This window comes from Eptesicus fuscus, chromosome 7, assembly GCF_027574615.1.
Source record: "Eptesicus fuscus isolate TK198812 chromosome 7, DD_ASM_mEF_20220401, whole genome shotgun sequence".
Taxonomy (NCBI): Eukaryota; Metazoa; Chordata; class Mammalia; order Chiroptera; family Vespertilionidae; genus Eptesicus; species Eptesicus fuscus.
Window position 1 is genome coordinate 77892594 of NC_072479.1, and position 21693 is coordinate 77914286.

Sequence of the window (21693 nt, forward strand, 5' to 3'; positions counted from 1 at the left end):
TGGCTGGTAGTCAGTAAGTCATCAATAATATACTAAATGACTAAAGAACCGACTAGTCTCTAACTATGGATAAATAAGGGCCAGCTGGTTCCTAGTACATTAAAATGTTAGGAAGTTTAGCCCTAACCGGTTTGGCTCAGTGGATAGAGCGTCAGCCTGTGGACTGAAGGGTCCCAGGTTCGATTCCGGTCTAGGGCATGTACCTTGGTTGCGGGCACATGCCCAGTTGGAGGCGTGCAGGAGGCAGCTGATCGATGTTTCTCTCTCATCGATGTTTCTAACTCTCTATCCCTCTCCCTTCCTCTCTAAAAAATCAATAAAATATTTTTAAAAAATGTTAGGAAGTTTACAAATTCACACTTTGAAGTAATTTTTCCTCACAAAGACCCTCAACTAAGTTATAAGTAAATTATTGGCTCTGTGGAACCTCCCCAACCCCCCAGCCCCAGCGCTTTTAGCTTTTCAAAGGAGAGAAATTTTCTACTGCCTCTCTCAACTTCCCACTGGAAAACTTTTCCTCAAGAATTTAAAAGAAAAAAAAAATTCCAACTAATTGCCTTCTGAGAATTTCTTCCCCTGACTTCATTTGGTATTACTGGGAATGCTGCCAGATGAAGGAGTTCTGCATGCTGCTGGAAGTTTATTTATCCTTTAGCATCTTCCCTAATTTGGATGATCTACTACTTGAAAGAACATTCTTTAAAAAAAAAAAAAAGAATCAGTCTGAGGGATGTGAGTGAGCTGACAAATTATGTCATGAAAATTATTGAGAATAGAGTAAATAAATGCATTTGAATTTAAATTCTTACTGAGTCGAAAGAATAATAAGCAATTAAATGTTAGCATTTATTTGAAGCAATATAAGTATTTTTTTAAATCAAAAGATTTGATATGAAAGGTACACCTGCGTATCCTCTGTGATAATGCACATATGATATAATTTAGGAGGATTAGGTCAAATCTGACAAAATCTCTTATTTAGTAAACATGTGGGGGGGAAGCCAAGAGAATCTTATTCTCTCCCGGTAATGATTATTTTTTTCTCTCACTTATTTTTTTCTTCATCCTCTGAACTTAGGCTGACTTTAGATAAAGTTATATGCTTTTGAAGGTCAACGTTGTTTAGTTCATTTTTGACTCCTCCAAGGCTCAAAAAATGCCTGGCACATATTGGTGTTTTTTTTTTTTTAATCAAGTAAAATAGGTTAAAATTTGCCTTGAAGTCCAACCCCTCACATCTGTAACAGCTGTCTGCTCTCTACTAGGTATTTCTTAATGATCGGACATCATGCCCCTATCACAGTTTGCTTATATATTTCATATCACATCTGCTAGTCTGAATTGCATGCAAATTATACACAAGGTGGGGCAAAAGGAGGTTTACAGTTGTGAGTCTGCAAAGAAGTTTATTCTTGCCATATTATTTATTAATTATTGTATTAGCTCCCATACCAACAACCGTGTTTAAGTATTGCTCTGTTTCCAACCATAACTTGTGAGCTTCCAGAAAGCAGTAACCTTGTTATTCAGTCTTTCTTCCAAGTTATATCTACAATAGTGCTCTACACACAGTCAGTGCTTAAAATCTGTCTTCACTGAAACTACACTGCGATGGAATTGGAGCAAGGCTTTGGGGTACTAATAACATATTAAGAGATCCATGTTCAAATTCCTGTCTGAAATTCCTTTGGAATTACTAAAAGACTTTAGATTAGACTTATGGTTCAAGGAAATATAGCAAGATTAAAAAAATCAATCATCTAAAACTCACATCAATGTATTTTTCCCCCCATGAAAATTACAATTAGATAAGAAGTTATTACTCAGTGCTTAATTTATTTATCTGAAATCCCCTCCCCCCAAAGTTTTTTGTTGTAGCTGTTATTGTTTTTATTTTTTGGTGAATGTTTTGCTTTTTACCTTGATAATTTTTTTTTTTCTGAGTTGAAGTAAAGTGAGGCAAAGGTGTACTACATTTGGAATAGTTATTTAGCTAGTTGAGAGGTCTAAGAAAGACCTTGATGCTGATAATAGTAATTCATGCAAGAATGTTCTAAGTGCTTTTGCTGTTTTGAACCATTTCAACCTTTCAAATATAATGAATGTTATTTATGAACATATTTTGTGAGTGTATGTGGAATTCTGAAGTTTTATAGCTATGTGCAATACACTGAATTTTTAAAAACTTTCATTCTGGGTTTTTTATGTATAACATTAACACAGTGTTGTACTTTTATAACAATTTTTTTCAATTTAGATTTACAAGCCAAACCTGAAGACAACTTATAGTCAAATAGGTCATAATAAGAGTAAATATTAAACACGTTTAACATAACATTACTTTGAAGGGACATGTCATGAGCAAGTAACTTGGCATGTTTGAATATCAACATGTCTTTGATGGCATTAACTAGAAACCATGGCAGCATTTCTTACTTGTGCTCATCTTTACTCTTTATTGCTTTAGAATCACAAAGTTTTTAACATACATTAATTTCATCATTTCATTAACGACTTTGCAGTAAATTCTGATTTAAAATTCTATATAATAAAAGCCTAATATGCTAAGTGTCCAGTCGTCTGGTCATCTGTTCAACCAAAAAGTAATATGCTAATATGTTAAGGCTGCTCAACTACTCGCTATGATGTGCACTTACCACCAGGGAGCAGTTGACCAGTCGACCAGTCACTATGACATGCACTGATCACCAGGGGGCAGACAGTCGACCAGTCACCATGATGTGCACTGACCACCAGGGGGCAGATGCTCTGACTGGTAGGTTAGCTTGCTGCTGGGGTCCGGCCAATCAGAATTGAGTGAGACAGTCCGGACACGCCCTGGAGCCCTCCTGCGGTCCCTTCCTGGCTGGCCAACCTCCTGCATCCCTCCCCAGCCCCGATCGTGCACCGGTGGGGTCCCTGGGCCTGGCCTGCACCCTCTTGCAATCCAGGACCCCTCGGGGGATGTCAGAGAGCCAGTTTCGGCCCGATTCTGCAGGCCAGTCTGAGGGACCCCAGTGGTGCACGAATTCGGGCATTGGGCCTCTAGTATTACTGATATGGACAGAGGGAGAGTTGCTGCCAGAGAAAATGGAGAAGGAGAAGTAAGAGGTAGGAAAAGCAAGGCATCCATTCTTCTGGGTAATACTAATGTAACTGGATTTACTAGTCAAATTGATAATGAACAAAAATAAAACCACAGCCATTATAACAACAACTGGAAACAATGGACTGACTTGGTTTTATTTTCCCAGGGGCCTAAATTAAATAGTTAACCATGCAAACTTAATCACTGCACAGGTCCACATCAGTGCTGTCAAACACCTGGGAGAATCTCACATTCCACAATGAACTTTCATAGACAGTATTGCCCATTCAACTCTCTTTTATCCATATTTCTTAGTGGCAAGTGCAAAATGTGAGCAGCAGAGGTAAACATGTCCCACCTACTTCATTTTCATTTGGCATGGTTATCATCAGATAAACACAGGCTGCTGTGAAATAAATAATTTTTATATTTCTTCACAAAATATCCTGGGAGGAGAGAGAATTTTCTGAAGCTAAAAACTCAGCCTTTTATTCTGTCAGGCAAAGTAATTATGGAAGAAAAACAAATCCACATTGTCTAATTAGGTCATTAAAAAGCATAAATGCGTCATGGAAGCTTTTCTCCTTGCCTAAGACATCAAGTAAGACAATGAAAACAGTCTGGTAATATAGAAAGGTTTAGAATTTGTTTCTTTTCAAAATAATAGGCCCTTTCATCTTTCTATTTCCCTACGATGAAGACAGTTAATTTACAGACAAAATCTGTAATTAGTTCAGGGTTTAGTCTGATTATATTTCAAAATATTTAACCAAACACAGGAAGATAGAGAAAAGAAGAAATACATAGAAAAATTATCAAAGGAAGTGAATAAAATCAAGAGAGTGAGTTGCTGATCAAAATGTGTTTGGCAGAGACAAGATGCGTACAAAATCTGCATTCATAAAAACACAGCCAATCTGGGATACCAGAAAGCTCTGAGGAGGAATACACTGGCCTCTGCTTTTGGGATTTGAAACCAGACTTTAATTATAGCTAACTTAAGCAAAAACAAATGCATGATTATTTTGCCTCTTCCTCTTTCTATTTCCTATTATTTGTTTGAGTTTTAGAAATCTCATGGTTCAAAGTGTTAAGAAATAAAATGCAAAAAAGAAACGGAAAAAGAAAATACCCTACCTGTGATCCTCTTGGCCCTCGTTTGTGGTCCCATTCTGAATGCCCCATGAGCTGTAAGATAATATAATAATTATAGTAAATTAAATTATACTTATTTTACATGGCAAATATTTTTACTGTTTCTTTAAAGAACAGGCTTTTGAAATGTATGTTTTAATAGTAATGTATTAAATAGTCATCATGAATAAATGAACATACATGAAGTAATAAACTTCTGGTTTAACAGGTAATATTTCAACTGCTAGTAGTTTTGAAGATATTTTAATATCACGTTGTGACAAAAAGAGTGTGCTAATGGATAGCTTTACAGCTCACTGTAAGGAATACCCTGAACAGACATTAAACCATGTTAAGCTTTATTTACATACTAGAGACTGGTGCATGAAATCGTCCAGTACACTCACTACTCATGAATAATCCTGCCACTAATAATCTAGCTCACTAATAAGGTAGACTATACATCATGTTTATATAGATTGTTATCTCCATATAACAGCATGACTTCAGTAGATGTAATGACAAAGAAACTATTCACAAAGCAACAAAAAATAATATACCTTAGAACATTATTTAAAAATGTTTTATAAGCATTTACAAAAAAATGGTGAAGAAGTCTGAATTCTAAAAAAATTTCAAGTGTTCAGTTCTACCTAAAGAAATTTACAGGTTTAACTCAATTTCAACCAAAAGCTAATTGTACTTTTCAAGAAAATTTAAAAAAATACCACAACAACCTAATTTTATCTGAGAGAAAAAACTTATGGGAATCAGAAAAATATTAGAAAATATAAAAATATCATAGTGGTCATTAAAATATATTATAATATTTACCTGAATTATGGGATAATGATTTAAGACTCAAAATATAAATGAATGAAATGTATTCATCTCATTTTTGTAATGAACTCAAGTACATGTAGCAAAAAATATGAAAAAGAAAACTAAAAAATCAATGGGTATTTGATGAGTTATTCAACAAATGAAATATTCAACAAATAATATATTATTTGGACTGAGCCTTATAAAATATAAACAAATATAAGTTCTAGACAGATAAAAATATTTAAATTTTAAAAAGATGAAACCATCAGTATAAAATAGAATAAAATCCAGGCATATACTACCTTAGAATGTAGAAGGATTTTCTAATTTATTAAAAAAACACAGAGGATCAATAGATCCACTATATAAAAATCTTCAAATGTTATCACAAATGCCACATTGATGAAATATCTGCAGTAAATGAATAATGTATTTCAGTATATTAAGAGTTCAGTATATTAAAAATTCAAATAAACATAATCCTAGTAGATAACGGGGAATTTACAGATAGGGACAATTTACAGGATAAATATTAATAGTCAGTAGACTCATGCTAAAAATGTAATTTTATTGGAAGTGAAAAAATTCCATATAAATATAGACTCATTTGCACCATCATTTACTACAAGATAAATTTGTTAATTAACAAACCAGGGCTTATAAAATAAACCTCCTAAAATTTACTCTAAATCTGACTTTTACCTTTGAAGCATAAAACAGTAAAATTGGCCAAAATGTATCTATCAGAGATAATTATTTTCCCAGAATTATATAAGAGAGAAATGGGAGAGATTTAGGATAAAGGACTATATCCTATTACTAGAGGCCCAATGCACAAAATTCGTGCAAGAGTAGGCCTTCCTTCCCCCAGGCTGCATGGATTTGTGCACATTGAAAGCAAATTAATAAGAAGGTGGCTGGTGGAGTGGGACTTGGCAAGACGGGTTGGACATGCCCTGGAGCCAATCTCCTGTGGTCCCTCCCTGGCTGGCCACACCTGGGGTGGTGCCACGGCTCAAAGGGCATCTGCAGAGTGAGCGGGGTCCCTCCAACAGGTGGAGACCATCAGCCTGGCGGAATGACGGGGCCCTGCAAGGAACTGGGCTCCTTCCTCTCTGGTTCCGGGGTGCGTCACCCAAGAACTGCTGCTGCCAAGTCACCGCAGCTCAGCAGCTCCTGCGTTGAGCGTCTGCCCCCTGGTGGTCATTGTGTGTCATACCTACCAGTGGGTTGGATGGTCGGATGGTCACTTAGCCTTTTATACATATAGATATTTTAATATCATTATTATATTACTAGAGGCCCAATGCATGAAATTCGTGCAAGAGTAGGCCTTCCTTCCCCTGGATGCTGGCACCAGCTTCCCTCTGGCACCTGGGACCAGGGCTTCCCTCTGGGACCCAGGCTTCTCTCCAGCCACCAGCAGGCACCCAGGACCCAGGCTTCCCTTGCAGCCCCGGCTTCGTCCGGAAGGTCATCTGGAAGGATGTCAGGTCTAATTATCATATTATGCTTTTATTATTATAGATGTTTTAATGATCTGAGTTGACCCAGCATGTGGTAATATTTTTAAATGTATACTATTACTACTTTCTTCAAAGGAATGCAAAGTTATAAAAATTTGTATGTTAAGTAAAATATAATCTAAAAAGGAATGAACTCTGAAATGATAAATGAGATACTGGAACGTTCTTATTCAACAGAAATCAATAAGGTATTTTTCCCTTTGCACTTGAGGAAATCACACAAGGGCTTTAACAGTTAAACTCTAGTTTGAATTAAAATAATTGAAGCCAAAAATCAGCATTAATTATTTCAGTTGGTGTATGTGGTTTGTTATATTATTTTCTGTAATATGTTTTTTAAATGCAAAGAAAGAGGTGGTGCAGCGGGCTGGATAGGATGTCAGGGTCCTCATACCTCTCCATACCTGGCACAGATGGGATGCTGGGTAGAGAGTGGGGAAGTGAGGATTCGCTTCATATTAGTACATGATAGCATATGAATATTTATCCTATTTGCATATGGAATTTATTTTGCTGTCATAAGAACACTGTTCTCAGAGCATGGACCAAAGACTAAAATAGGCAGAATGTTTTCAGTATTCCTTAAAAAAATATAAACTAATATAAAATAATATTAAATGTAAAAATATATATACTTTTGATTAAATGAAGAAAATGCTTAAGATGGTAAATTCTCTGTTATGTATATTTTGCCACAATAAAAAAATATAAATGCAAACAAAAGCTGTACCAGAAAAGAAAACCCTCATAGTGTGGTTAAACTGCCTGACTTATTTAATATGATAGATTATTTAAATTAAAATGAAGCATTTGGGAACTGGTACATATTTCTGTTAAAGCAGAACCACAGGGCTAGTGTTTTAGGAAGTACAGAGACGCTTCTCTATCCCCACTCCCTTGACTAATGATTAAGACAAATGAAAATAATTGGTCAGTTATAATTAACAGTAAAGAGGAGAGTTTGCACAAGGAAGTCAATGAATTTCAGAATTAAGCGCAAACTGAGGTCGATGTTGTATCAATGAGAAAGTCAAAACATCCTGTGAATCAAGCAGGTAGGATTAGTATTAAATTGCAGATGACCAAAGTAGTCATCTGACATTATCATGGGATTAGATAAAAGACATAAATGGGTCACGGACAATGAGGAACAGAAGTTGAAATTGTGGAATTATTATTTTCTTTTTGCAATTGAATTCATCTGGGCTAAGCTTTTAAGATCAACGAGTAGCAGCATGATATCTAGACAATTCTGGGAAAAGAGACAACATTTATTAACATGACACGATACTGTTTCTAGAGGAGGAATAGTTATTATTTTAAGATTAGTTATAGAAAGGTGCTAGAGATGTAAAAACAGGGGAGGGTACTGACACTGAGACTAGAAAAATTATTAAAAAAGAGAAAACTGAAATATATTCTGGTTGATAAAAAGTATATGGCTGCTTAATTCAGGAAGAAAAAAAAATGTTTGTCTCTCACCATCTATAAAAGATACTCTCATAGCTATTTAACTATGATTACTCCTCTGGGTAATGACATTTTAATAAGCATCTTACCAGAAGGTTTGGGGTATATAGGTCACCAAGGTTAGCCTATATATGGCAAACAAAAATCTTTCCATCTGAAGAAGAAATTCTCTTAAAAAAAACACACCAAAAAACAACAACAACAAAAAAACACACAAAAAAACAAAAACCAACAAACCAAAACCCACTATCTTTCCTCCCTTCCTCATCCCCCCTTTAATATCAGGATAGGCAAAAGGAAGACCCTTATAATTATTCATAGGAAACAAGTATACTTCCTTGAAAAGAAATATAATCTGTTATATAAAGCATTTTGAAAATCCTAACTTCCTTGACACTGTCATTTTTATCCTTATGGAATAAATTCTTCTCTCCCTCACTTTTATTTTTAATAATAAATTTCTACATCACAGCCTTCGGCTAACAGTATGTTACACAGTACCGAGTGCCAAGGAAAACAAAACTGCTGCCAGACGCAAAATTTAAAAAGTTCACAAGAGAAGCGGAGGAGAAGGCAGCATGGAAACAAAACGGTTCCATCCAAGCAGAGATATTTTTAATAATAGCATGAGAAACGAAGATAATTGAAAGTATGTTTCTGTAGGTAAAATATTTTCCTTCCTTGTTTATACAGTTTTCCCTCTGCTATTTTCTCCTTTGTTTGTTTGTTTGTTTGTTTGTATATATTATTTAAAAATGTCTCTTTATGGGCATCTTGGAAGAAAACATTTACCCTTGCTGTCATCGAAGAGATGAAAGCTGCAAGAGAACTATGACTAGTAAAAATTTATTCTTTGATGCACTTAAAAAAGCAAACGGTTTCAGATATGAAAAGGGGTAAGGATGTAGAGTGACGGTCACCACTCTTGTTCTCCCATTATTCTCAGGAAAACGATTCTCCTATTTCACGTGTGGAAAATTACTAAAACACCTTTTTGAAAATGTATAAAAATACATATAAAGATATAAAATTTCTCATACAACTCCCTCTTTTTATTTCATCCTATAATCAGTAAATAAACATTTATTGTATGACTATTATGTTCAAGAAACTGTTCTAGGCACAACCTATGCATATCAGTGAACAAACTAAGAGCCATCTCTGTTCTGCTGGCTCTTATAATTCTAGTGAAGGGAGAGCAAACATAAAGAAACAAACATAGAATGTACCAAGTGATGATAAAATTGTAAAGAAGCTTAAAGTAGGGGAATGGCGGGTAAGGGCTAGGAACAGAACTAATTTATATAAGTACTAGACCCCCGGTGCATGAAATTCGTGTACTTGGTATGTATGCGCGGGGAGGGAGGGGGTGGTTCCTTAGCCCGGCCTGTGCCCTCTCACAGTCCAGGAGCCCTTGGGGGATGTCTGACTGACATCTTAGGGAGCGGGCCTAAGCCAGCAGTAGGACATCCTTAGTGCTGCCACAGAGGTGGGAGAGGCTCCAGCCACCACCACTGCACTCACCAGCTGTGAGCTCAGCTTCTGGCTGAGCAGCATTCCCCCTGTGGGAGTGCACTGACCACCAGGGGGCAGCTCCTGCTGAATGTTTGCACCTTGGTGGTCAGTGCGCATCATAGCGACCAGTCATTCTGCTGTTCGGTTGATTTGCATATTAGCCTTTTATTATTTAGGATATCAGGGTAGTCCTTTCTGAAGGAGTGGTATTTTAGCAGGATATTGTATAAAGTGAGAGTGCCAGACATACAGATATCTGGAGAACAGATAGGCCAGGCTGAGCAAACAGAAGATGCAAAGACTGTGCGATGGGAGTAGGAATGATACTATTTTTAAGCCAAAATTTTAAAAAGGGCTGGGTCTTTTTAGCCATAGGTATATTATTATATATTTTGTATTTATTCCCTTTCACTGGTATAAAATTATCCAAAAGTGAATCATTAGCTCCACTAATTAAAAATTACAAAGTAGCCCTAACCAGTTTGGGTCAGTGGATAGAGCGTCGGCCTGCGGACTCAAGGGTCCCAGGTTCAATTCAGGTCAAGGGCATGTACCTTGGTTGCCAGCACATCCCCAGTAGGGGGCGTGTAGGAGGCAGCTGATCGACGTTTCTCTCTCATCGATGTTTCTAACTCTCTATCCCTCTCCCTTCCTCTCTGTAAAAAATCAATAAAATACATTTTTTAAAAATTACAAAGTACTTTCTAGCAATAAACTAATGGACCAGGGATTCTCCCTTCCTCAAACTCTTGCTCAATTTCATTCAATACAACAAGAATTTGTGGAGCATGGACCGCACTCCTTATATTAGTCATAGTTCACAGCACACTTTTGCTGGCCCTTTACATGTGTTTTGTTTTCAAAGTCATAAAATGTATCAGAGCAGAGGCTCGCTTTTAAGACCACTTACTATGCTATGCATGGAACTTTCAATTTGATAAGCAAATTACAGCTCCTTTGCCCCTGGCAGGCTCCCTTTGGATTCTTCCCTTGGCATACTTTTTTTTTTTTTTTTAATGTGTTTACTATGTATGTTTTCTCTTTCCAGAATTCCATGTGGAAAGATGGGTTTGGACTGCTCACTTCCCTGCCCACAGGGCTTACTGAATGGCAGTGCTCTGGCCTGGGAAGATCTGTGATTGACAGTTTGGGCCAGCTTAGCTCCTGTCTAGTCCTTGCAAGGGAATAGCTCTTAATCCTTGGTGTATTTTTCCTTTTTCCTCTTGTTATCCATGGGGCAAGAAGCCCAAACTGCATTGCACTCTGCACAAACTCGACACTGGAAGTCTGCATCAGGCTGAGGCCTTAGGCCAAAGGTGTTAACAGAATCCCTGAGGCTCCCACACATTGTCATCCAACCCTCCTGGGTTCTACACTGCGTGTGGCATTTGGCGCCTAGGAAGGCCTAATATAAATGGCACTGAAAAAGACTGAACCTCCTTTATAATGAAATTTATAAACTGGGAGACTCCATCAGCTTCCTTTGGGGAAACCAGATTATCAGCAGCCCACCATCACCACTGTCACTTTATCACATCACCCCAAACCCCAAATCCACCCCACTCTACAGGGCATCACGTGATGGGGATGTTACTGAAAATTTCATAAGGAAACAGGACATGGTTACATTACACAGAATAGCATGAAAAGCCACATAAATATTCATCATCAATCTCCGAGGGTGTTACAAAGCTTTTTGTTGTTGTTGTTTTGTTTTTTGGTGTTTTTGTTTGTTTTTTTGGTAGCCATCACCCCCTCTGCCCTTTCCTCTTGGGGTGGGGCAAGGAAGTAAGTCTTTCAGCTTTCTGATCCCAGCCTTTAATGCCTTGATAATCTTTCCCAGAATACAAATCTCTTTTTATCATTCTCAGAAAAATGTAGCTTTCTCCCATTATCCTCATCTTGAATCTTCAGACACATTGGCAGGAAAAAAAGAATTCTTTAGAATTGACTCTCCTTAGCAAGCATTGAGAGCCTGAAAACAGTAAAGCACTAAAACACTGAAATTAAAGGGTATGTTTTCCTTTCCATCCATGAGGCAGAGAATAAATCCCTGATACTGACTCTTAGGGTTCCAACCCAGCAGCCAGTAAAAAAATTTATAAATATTAGGGAATGAGAAAACTTCAAATAAGAGAGAAATCCAAATATGCTGGCGTTTGAAAGCCCAGCCTGTCTAGTGCAAGTTCTGCTTCTATTTCAGATAATGATGTTCCCACATTCCGGTTTAGAATGTTTCCATAATTCTATTTCTGTCCCTGTTATCATAATTACAATCATTACCCTAAACCTATATGTGGCCGCTGATGCTACAAAGCTTCCATTATTTTTACTTAAAATATCTTGACTATCTTGATTACATAGAATTTTTGTACTTTTATTGGTACTACTGATAATGTGATCACATCAGTCTTGTGTTGAAACACTGTGAGATACTTTATAGAGAAATGGTAATAGAGTCAAATAAGCTTGTGAAACTCTGCATAATATAATTACTCCTTGGATGGTCCCACATATTAGCACTGCTGACATTTGGGGGAGTCCTAAAGCAAAGGAACTTAATTCAACCAAATATTTCCAAAAGCACTTTGTTTCAAAATGAATGGTTTTCCATGGAACACATTTTGAGAAACATTTTTTGTACAGTTTTCTAAATGCTTTTCTTATCCGTTATTTTCTTTCATCATTATTGAAAAGATAGAGACACATGATCCTGATTTTATGGATATGAAAATGAATTAAAAGAGGTGAAATTGTAACATAACAAGCCAGTAGTTAAACATGGATTATGCTAAGTGAAATAGGCCAGTCAGAGAAAGACAAATGCCATATGATTTCACTCATATGTGGAATTTAATAAATAAAATAAACTGATGAACAAAATAGAAACAGACTCACAGATACAGAGAACAGACTGACAGCTGTTTTTTGCTTAATCCCTTCACCTTTTTTACCCAGCCCCTCAACTCCCTCAGAGGAGAGAGGGAGTTGAGGGGCTGGGTAAAAAAGGTGAAGGGATTAAGCAAAAAACAACAACTCCAAAACACCAAAAATAAATGAATAAATAAAAACAAAACAGACACATTCAACAGTATGGTGATTGCCAGAGGGAAAGGGGGTTAGGGGAAGGTAGAAGAGGGAAAAGGGGGAATTACTGGTGGCAGAAAGCAACTTGACTTTGGGTGGTGAGCACACGATACAGTATGCAGATGTGTTATAGAGTTGTACACTTGCAACCTGTATGGTTTTATTAACCAGTGTCACCCCAATAAACTGAATAAAAAATTAGGTCAGCTGGCTGCAAATCATATACTTTTTTCCCTACTGTACTACTTTTAACAATAAATAATTATTGAGTTCTAACCAAATATCACAAAAGTAGATTGGTAAGGAAAAAGAAAAAGACATGAGTTTTGGTTTGTGTTCATGGAACTCATGGTACTTAACATGATGGATTTATTTCTCAAAGATTCATGTCACTCTCTAGTCTCCACCTCCTTTAAAAAAAAAACTTTGGAATAAAATAAAATGTTAATTTTCCTAAAAATCCTATGTGAATACAAAAAATTAATAATCTTTTGAAATGATGGCTATGCAATAAGCTCAAAATGTATAGAATATTATGTCAGATGTATAGTTATGCTAAATTCTCTATTAGCACATCTCATAATACTCATTATTCATTCTGACATTCACCTGCTCAACATTCATACATACATTATTTTAACAAATATTTATTGGGTACCTACTATATATCTAGCTCTGTGCTCTATGTAAACATAACAATGTTGAGCTTGCCAGCCCACAGGCACCACAGGATTCTGAAGAACCTTCTGAGTCATTAATAAAGTGTGGCATAGTGGCTAAACTTGTGGGCTCTAGAGATCAGATTGACTGGTTCAAATTCCACCTTTGACAAGATTTTCAGTCTTGCTAGATATAGAACCTTGAACAATTAACTTAATTTCTCTTTGCTTTAGCTTCCACATCTCCAGGATTTAGGCAATAATAGCACCTAGTTCACATGGGTTTTGGCTGAATTAAATGAGACATTATATAAAGAAGACTTAGTCTAGTACCTAGTAATGCCTCATTAAATGTTAGCTATTATTTCTATCCCTGTTAATAATCACATACTATCTTCTAGTACTGTTGAATTCTAATTCTGTAAGAACAGTATAATTCACATGGTATCTTCGGTAACTTTTTATAAAGTTAGAATGGGAGAATCCCATTCTTTGACCATGCCAATACACAATTTACAAACTCTTATCAAATTTATAAGTAAAACAAAACCATGCATCATTATTCAGAGTAACATGTAACACATGTACATGACCATAAAGTCTACTGAGTCTATGGAGTCATATTCAGATTTATTTTCTGCATAACAATTGGAAAATCCAAATTTTAACATTACTAGGTAACCCTGGTAAAGAGAGGCATGTAAAAATGAGAAATCTTCCTGAGGCATAAAAAGTAGCAAAAGACAAAGTCAGAAATAGCAAATGTTTGAAAAAATAATCTGAGGGAAAAGCAATGTGAGAGTCTGTTCAACATGGAAAAGACCTGCATATTCAGGTGTGTCATCTATTGGAAACAAAACCAAATTCCAAAGCAATCGATAGGTCTGAAAAAATAAGCAAACAAACTAAACTACAAAAACAACAAAAAAAAAGAAACCACCCACAAAATCCATGTAAATGTTTCTAAAATAACCACAATAAAAATGGATAATTATATGATCCTATATAATAAAAGGCTAACATGCAAATTGCCTGAACAGCAGAACTACTGGTTGCTATGATGCACCCTGACCACCAGGGGGCAGATGCTCAACGCAGGAACTGCCCCCTGGTGGTCAGTGCTCTCCCACAGGAGGAGCAAGGCTCAGCCAGAAGCCGGGCTCACAGCTGGCGAGCACAGTGGTGGTGGCGGGAGCCTCTCCCACCTATGCAGCAGCGCTAAGGATGTCCACCAGTCAGACATCCCCCGAGGGCTCCTGGACTGCAAGAGGGTGCAGGCTGGGCTGAGGGACCCCACTGAGTGCACAGATGTTGTGCACTGGGCCTCTAGTATATAATAAACTAATTAATCAGCCATAAAAAAGATGAAATATTGCCATTTGCAACAACATGGATGGATCTTGGGGGCATTATGCCCAGTGAAATGAGTAACATGAAAAGAGACAAAAAACATATTATTTCACTTATATGTGGAATATAAAACAAAAGAACTAACAAAACAAACTCATAGATACAGACAACAGAATGGTAGTTACTAAAGGGGAAGAGGGGTAGCAGGAGGGCAAAGTGGATAAAGGGGGTCAAGTATAGTAGGGTAATGGATGGAAACTAGACTACTGGTGTGAGCACACAACAGAGTATACAGATATCAAATTATAACATAAACTTGAAATTTATATAATAATATTATTAACCAATTTTACCCCAATAAAAAAAGCTTTTAAGTTTTGAGCAGCAAAACAAAATGCAGTTTTCTTGTGAAATATTAAACAAACAGTTATGGCTTTAATTTATTCCCTCTATCAACTTTATTTCAGGTGAAACTCAAAACTCTGAGCAGAACTAAATGTGACTATACATGTATATTTCACAGTTTACTAAATTAATTCATTTATTATTTCTGCCAATTTGGGTAATTGAATAAAAGTCAATTAAAAATAAGGTCTCATTTACTATTTCTACCTCTTTACCTGTTGTTTTTAGAGTGGATCATGCTAACATTTCTGTTTCCCTATATATTCAGTTTCCTTTTATGCAATGCCACATGGAAGAACTCATTTAAGGCTATTTTCCCTAAGAAATTATTAAACCTCAGTCAAACTCACCGAGGCAACTTCATGGGAGTATCTATAAAATTGATATTTCCTTAGAAGAAAAATTGGAAATCACAGGGAAAATAATGAAATCCAGACATAGCCTCAGTTGTGGCAAAAGCTGTAATTCAACAAGATGTATGAGGTCTTGCATTTGGAAAGTTTTGAGTTTTTCTTTTTCTTTTTCTTTATCAAACATTCTCATATATTGCATATGGTGTAAACAACATGCAATTTCTTAAACTGTAGCATTACAATTAATAATGTGTGCTGAAAACAAGAAAATTACTTTGATTCTCAAATAGTATACATTTGTGGACTTATAAAAATATTACTACTGTTTATAAGCTGTTACATAGAGCAACAAAATGAACTAAATCAGAGGAAACCTCTCTACTTAAATCATCCTTTTTTTAGAAAAGGTCTTAAAAACCAATACTGTTCCTTTTAAAATTAAATCTCAATAATTCATCTGACTTAAGTTGAATCATCTTAAGTCTGATAAATGACATAAAATACTGATTTCATTTTTATACAATTTCCTCTTAATGTGAAGGTTACATTTTTCTAAAAAAGTCTTTTGTACTATTTTTAGTCTTATTTTATTCAATGCTTAGCCACGTTTTTTCAATAGTTGAAATTCATTTTAATATTGCATTTTCTTAAACTCAATATATCCAATACATTATCATTTCAACAGATAATCAATATTTTTTAAAAGGATAAATGAAATATTTTACATTCTGTCTTTCATACTTTGAAATCTGATGTAGGTGTAATTTTATACTTATCTTGATTAGGATAATAAACTTGAATTGGAAATAATTGCTCTGTAGTTAAATTTCAAAAACTTAGTGTTGAAAAAGTAGATTGATATACTCAAGCAATGTCAAACATACTTCAAAGTTTTCCAATAACAGAATCAAATGTTAGGTTTTATTTTCAAGAACCAAAAAAAAAAAAAAAAATGCTTTCTGTAAAATTTTAAAGTCTTATTTTATTCAGTGCTTATCCACGTTTATCATCAATGCCAAAATCTTCAGCAACATGACAAACTTCCATGCTTCTTTCCCCTCCATAAACAATTTCACTTGGGGGAGGAGTGAAAAAAGGACAGATTGACTAAAGCAGTGGTCGGCAAACTCATTAGTCAACAGAGCCAAATATCAACAGTACAACGATTGAAATTTCTTTTGAGAGCCAAATTTTTAAACTTAAACTTCTTCTAACGCCACTTCTTCAAAATAGACTCGCCCAGGCCGTGGTATTTTGTGGAAGAGCCACACTCAAGGGGCCAAAGAGCCGCATGTGGCTCGCGAGCCACAGTTTGCCGACCACGGGCATAAAGTGGCAGAGAACAGAATGTGCCACAACCCCATTCCCTTGGGTGTCTTCTTTCCTCTGAACTTGGTGTTGCCAAGATTACTTTACTTCCACTTTTTTTCAATTAGTGAGTTCTAACAAAACTTGTGCATTTTGTCCTCAGCTTCTTAAATGTTTCTGGGGATAATTTATTATAAGGCCTGGACATATTCTCTTAGCTCAAGGTTAAGATAAATTATATCTATGCCCCCAAATTCGATCCAGCCTCTCGATTCTCCTTCATGGCTTCAGAATCCATTTGATAAATTGAAAGTGATTTTATGAGTTTGTTTGTACTACAACTAGTGTTCTTTTGCGGGGGGGGGGGGGGGAGTTTCTTGGAAATTTATTTCCTTTATGGACATATTGCGTGGGACTCCAGGGATGAAGGAATATAAATTAGAATATGACATGATGTGGCAAGGAAAAGGGAAGTGGGAAAAACAGGGAAGCATATAGCATGCCCTGAAATTGTTTGTATTTTATTAACTGAGGTAGGTAGAATTGCAGGTGTAAAAGCATTACCATGTTCTTCTCTGTCTTTGTTCTTACCCTCAAGCACAGAGCTGAGGGACTTCTTTGCTTTGTTCTTCTCTTTTTTTAAAGCAACTAGTATGTACCAGAGCCTCTATTAAAGGCAAAACAAAAAGAACTTAAGTGAATCTGGAAAAAAGAAACACAAGGAAATAGAAAAATAGCTACTTAACAGTGGCTATTAGAAAACATCATTCTGGGTTCTAGAAGAGGAAGCTTGCTTGACAGATCAATTTAACACTGACCTTGTCAATTTGAAATCAATAATATACAGCGGATGGGACTCTTGCTTATTTGATTATGTGTCTACATTGCAAATTCCCTGGATTTTTTTCTTAAAGGAAGCATACAATTAAATGTTGTTGTTTTTCTTACTTCTAACCATGACTTGAAATATTAAGTGTTTCACCATGAGTGTTAGGGTGATTTTCTTGTTAGCCCTCATTTCTTCTTCTTCTTCTTTTTTTTTTTTGAAAGAGGAATGACTGCTCTTATGCTGTTTCTGGCTCCAGGGTATGTACAAAATGCCCTAGATAGTATCCTTAGAAGACAGCCAATTCAATTCTTAAGAATCAATAAATTACACAATGTCTAGTCTCAACTTGAAAAGCATAGCCAAACTGGACTGCCCAGCTTGAGTTTGTAATGATTTCCCTATTTCAAGTTATTATTATTATAAACTTAAAGAATATTTATTTTGTGCAAGTTCCCTATATTAAAAAAGTTCATTAACACTACAGACCTTTCAAATAATCCAGTTTATAACTTATTACACAAAGATACTTTTAACCTCAAAAGACAAAGTCAGTCAGAAGTGGGTCTCAGTATGCTATATATTCCATTCGTAAGTCAATATAAGAGATGTTTTAAAATTTGTTTAAAAATGGAATCCATTTAATTGGAAGATCTCTGATTTTCAGCCTCCCTCTTCCTTGCTGGTTTAACAATCCAGGTCTTGTTGTGCAAGATACTATACATGTTATATTTATTGAGTCTTTTTATAACATTGTAGATTCCAGACTGAAATTTCTTGAAATCAAATTCCAATTTCACGCTTACCAGCCCCATGAACCTGGTTAAGTTACTTTATCATTTCTAGGTTCAATTTCCTCATTTGTAAAATGTAGATAGTAATAATATTAGCTCCTTCGTATAATTTTATGAAGATAAGATAATCACTATAAAACCATTCAATAGCTTCTCATTTGTTTTACAATTAAATTCTAACTCACTGCAATAACCTACAAGGCTTTGATATTACTTATCCTGCCTGGAATAAATTTTCCCATTTCTTAATGCTATTAGCTCACTCTCATCATTCAGGTTTCATTTCAAATACCTTCTTAGAGACTTTCCATGACTGACCAATCATCCATCCATCCATCCATCCATCCATCCATCCATCCATCCATCCATCATCCATCCATTTGATCAACTAACCATTCATCCAATATAAACAAATACATACTGAGCACCTACCCTGGGCTGGGCTTGGTACTAGGTACTAAGTACTGGGGTTAGGGAGTAAACAAGAGGCCAGCCTTACCTTTATCTTCCCCCATTACTCTTCAGCATGACTGTCTGTTTCCTGCATTTATTGCAATCTAAAATGATTTTGTTTATTTCAGTACTGTTTATTGTCTGTTTCCCATTCTAGAAAATGAGCTTTAGAACAGCAGAAACCTTGTTGGTCTGATTTGCTATGTGCACTGTGCCTGACACCAATTAAGGGAATCAATAAACATTTGTTTAAAGAATGACTGACTGATTTATTCAGAAGAAAATTAAATAAGGGGACTCAACTAGTTAGGACTTTAGATAATGTGGAGTTGATTCAAATTATAATGAATAAAATGGATATGATTTTCATTTTTAAATTCTTGTGGCACCTCTTTTTTTTTTTTAAAGGATTTACTGTACTTATGCTAAGGGCTTGTTTTTCAAGCAGGATATTACAATATAATTTCCTGTATATATATATATATATATATATATATATATATATATATATATATATGTATATATAGTTAATCCTCTTTTGAGGATATTTTCCCCATTGATGTTTAGAGAGTAGAAGGTAGGGACAAATAGAGTATGAGAGAGAGAGAGAGAGAGAGAGAGAGAGAGAGAGAGAGAGAGAGAGAGAGAGAAACATCAATGTGAGAGAGACACATTGATTGGTTGCCTCCCACATGTGCCTCAACCAGGGCTGGGGAATACAGATTGGTGCAGCCTTTATGGAAAATAGTATGGAGGGTTTTCTCAAACAATTAAAAATGTAACTGCATTATGACCCAGCAATTTCTCTTCTGGGTATACACCCAAAGGAACCCAAAACACTAATTTAAAAGAATATATGCACCCTTATGTTTGTTGCAGCATTATTTACAATAGCCAAGCTATGGAAACGACCCAGGAGCCCACCAATAGACAACTGGATTAAAAAGCTGCGGTACGTATTTACAATGGAATATTACTCAGCCATAAAAAAGAACTTCATCTTACCATTGGCAACAGCATTGGTGAACTTAGAGTGTACTATGCTAACTGAAATAAGTCAGAGAAAAATAAATAACATATGATTTCACTTACATATGGAATCTAAAGAACAAGATAAATGAACAAAATAATTGCAAGTCTTACAGACACAGAAAACAGACTGATGATTGCCAGAAGGGTTGGGGGTTGGGGACTTGGGTGAAAATCTGAAAGGGTTAATAAGTACAAATTGGTAATTACAAAATAATCATGGGGATGTAAAGTACAGCATAGGGAGTATAGTAAAAAATATTGTAATAACTAAGTATGGTGCCAGGTGGTTACTGAAAGTATCGGGGGGAGCACTGTGCAAAGTGAAACACCTGAAACTAATAAGAAATAATATTAAATATAAACTGCAATTGAAGAACTAAAAGTTTTTTAAAAGAGTAGAAGACTCAGACATACATAAAAAAGTCGCAGTAAAAAGAAATAAACCTATTTAATAAAAGGGATCGACTACACTGGTTTATGTCTTTTGTTTTTCTGCCTTCCTATCTTCCTGCCTGGAAGAGGTACAGGATTCTGGAGATGAATTACCTCTGCCTCAACATCCTGAAGACATAGAAGTGTAATCATTGAATTCTAGTTGAGCAGACATGTACAAATGCAAAACAACTCTCTCTCCTGCCCTCTCCCCCTGTCCTCTCCCTCTCTGAGCATCAATAAAGACAGGAAACAAATATATAACAGTAAAGGCCTTGGAAATGGGTGAGAAACAGATCCACACACATTAACTGATCTGGATTCCCTTCAAGACAAAATCATAACATTCTAACTATATTGGTAGTATGTAAAGAAGCACTTTATTTCATTAGGTTGATTTTCATTATGTATATGTTCCATTTATCAAATTCAAACTCATGGATTAAACAAACATGGTAAAACTATATCGCACAAAAATTTGAACATGAATGTACATAGGCACATTTTGTTTTTATAACCGAAAAGTTGAAACAACTCAAATGCCCATTAATTAATCAATGGATAAATGAAATGTGGTATATCCGAACAATTTATTTGTCATCAAAAAGGAATAAAGTAGTGAAACATGATATAACATATATGAGCCTTCAAAATATTATACTAGGTAACAATAAAAAAAGACCACAAATAGTGTGATTCCTTTTATTTAAAATAGTCCAGAACAGGCAAATCTATAGAGACAGAAAATAGGTAAGTGGTTGGCTGGGACTAGAAGTGATAGGGAGGGAGGAAGGGGTGAGAAGTGATTGCAGATGGACATAGGTTTTCTTTTGGGGATGAAGAAAATATTCTGGAATGAGATAGTAATAATCCCATAACAGTGAAAAACAACATATATACACAACTCAATTATATTCTTTGAGTAAATTTTATGGTATATGAATTATACCCCAATAAAGCTGTTTTTGTAAAACAAGCACACACACACACACACCTTTATGCACACATACACTGAGTGGCCAGATTATTATGATCTCTGAACGCATAATAATCTGGCCACTCAGTGTATATCCTCTATAATAAAAGGCTAATATGCAAATTGTCCCCTTGACCAGGAGTTCGACCAGCAGGCAGGCTGGCCAACTGCCCATGTCTTCTCCCCCTGGCCAGGCTGGCCCGACCCCACCCATGCACAAATTCATGCACTGGGCCTCTAAAATATATATATATATATATATATATATATATATATATATATATATATACATATATACATATATACATACATATACATACACACACACACACACACACACACACACACACACACACTGAGTAGCAAGATTATTATGCATTCAGAGATCATAATAATCTGTGAACATCCCACACTAAAGTTGCTCCTTAAGAAAAATACAAAAACTGATAAGCATGAGATT

At 35.8% G+C, this 21693-nt stretch overlaps 1 protein-coding gene across 2 annotated transcripts in view; it reads right to left on the reverse strand.

Annotated features, from left to right (window-relative positions):
- The window catches only part of PDE3A (phosphodiesterase 3A), a 260175-nt gene that overhangs the window by 97512 nt on the left and 140970 nt on the right, over nucleotides 1–21693 (reverse strand). For both annotated transcript variants that reach the window (XM_054719232.1, XM_054719231.1), the window contains exon 2: nucleotides 4226–4276. In XM_054719232.1, coding sequence (XP_054575207.1) covers nucleotides 4226–4276 — 51 coding nt within the window. The remainder of the gene's footprint in view (nucleotides 1–4225; nucleotides 4277–21693) is intronic.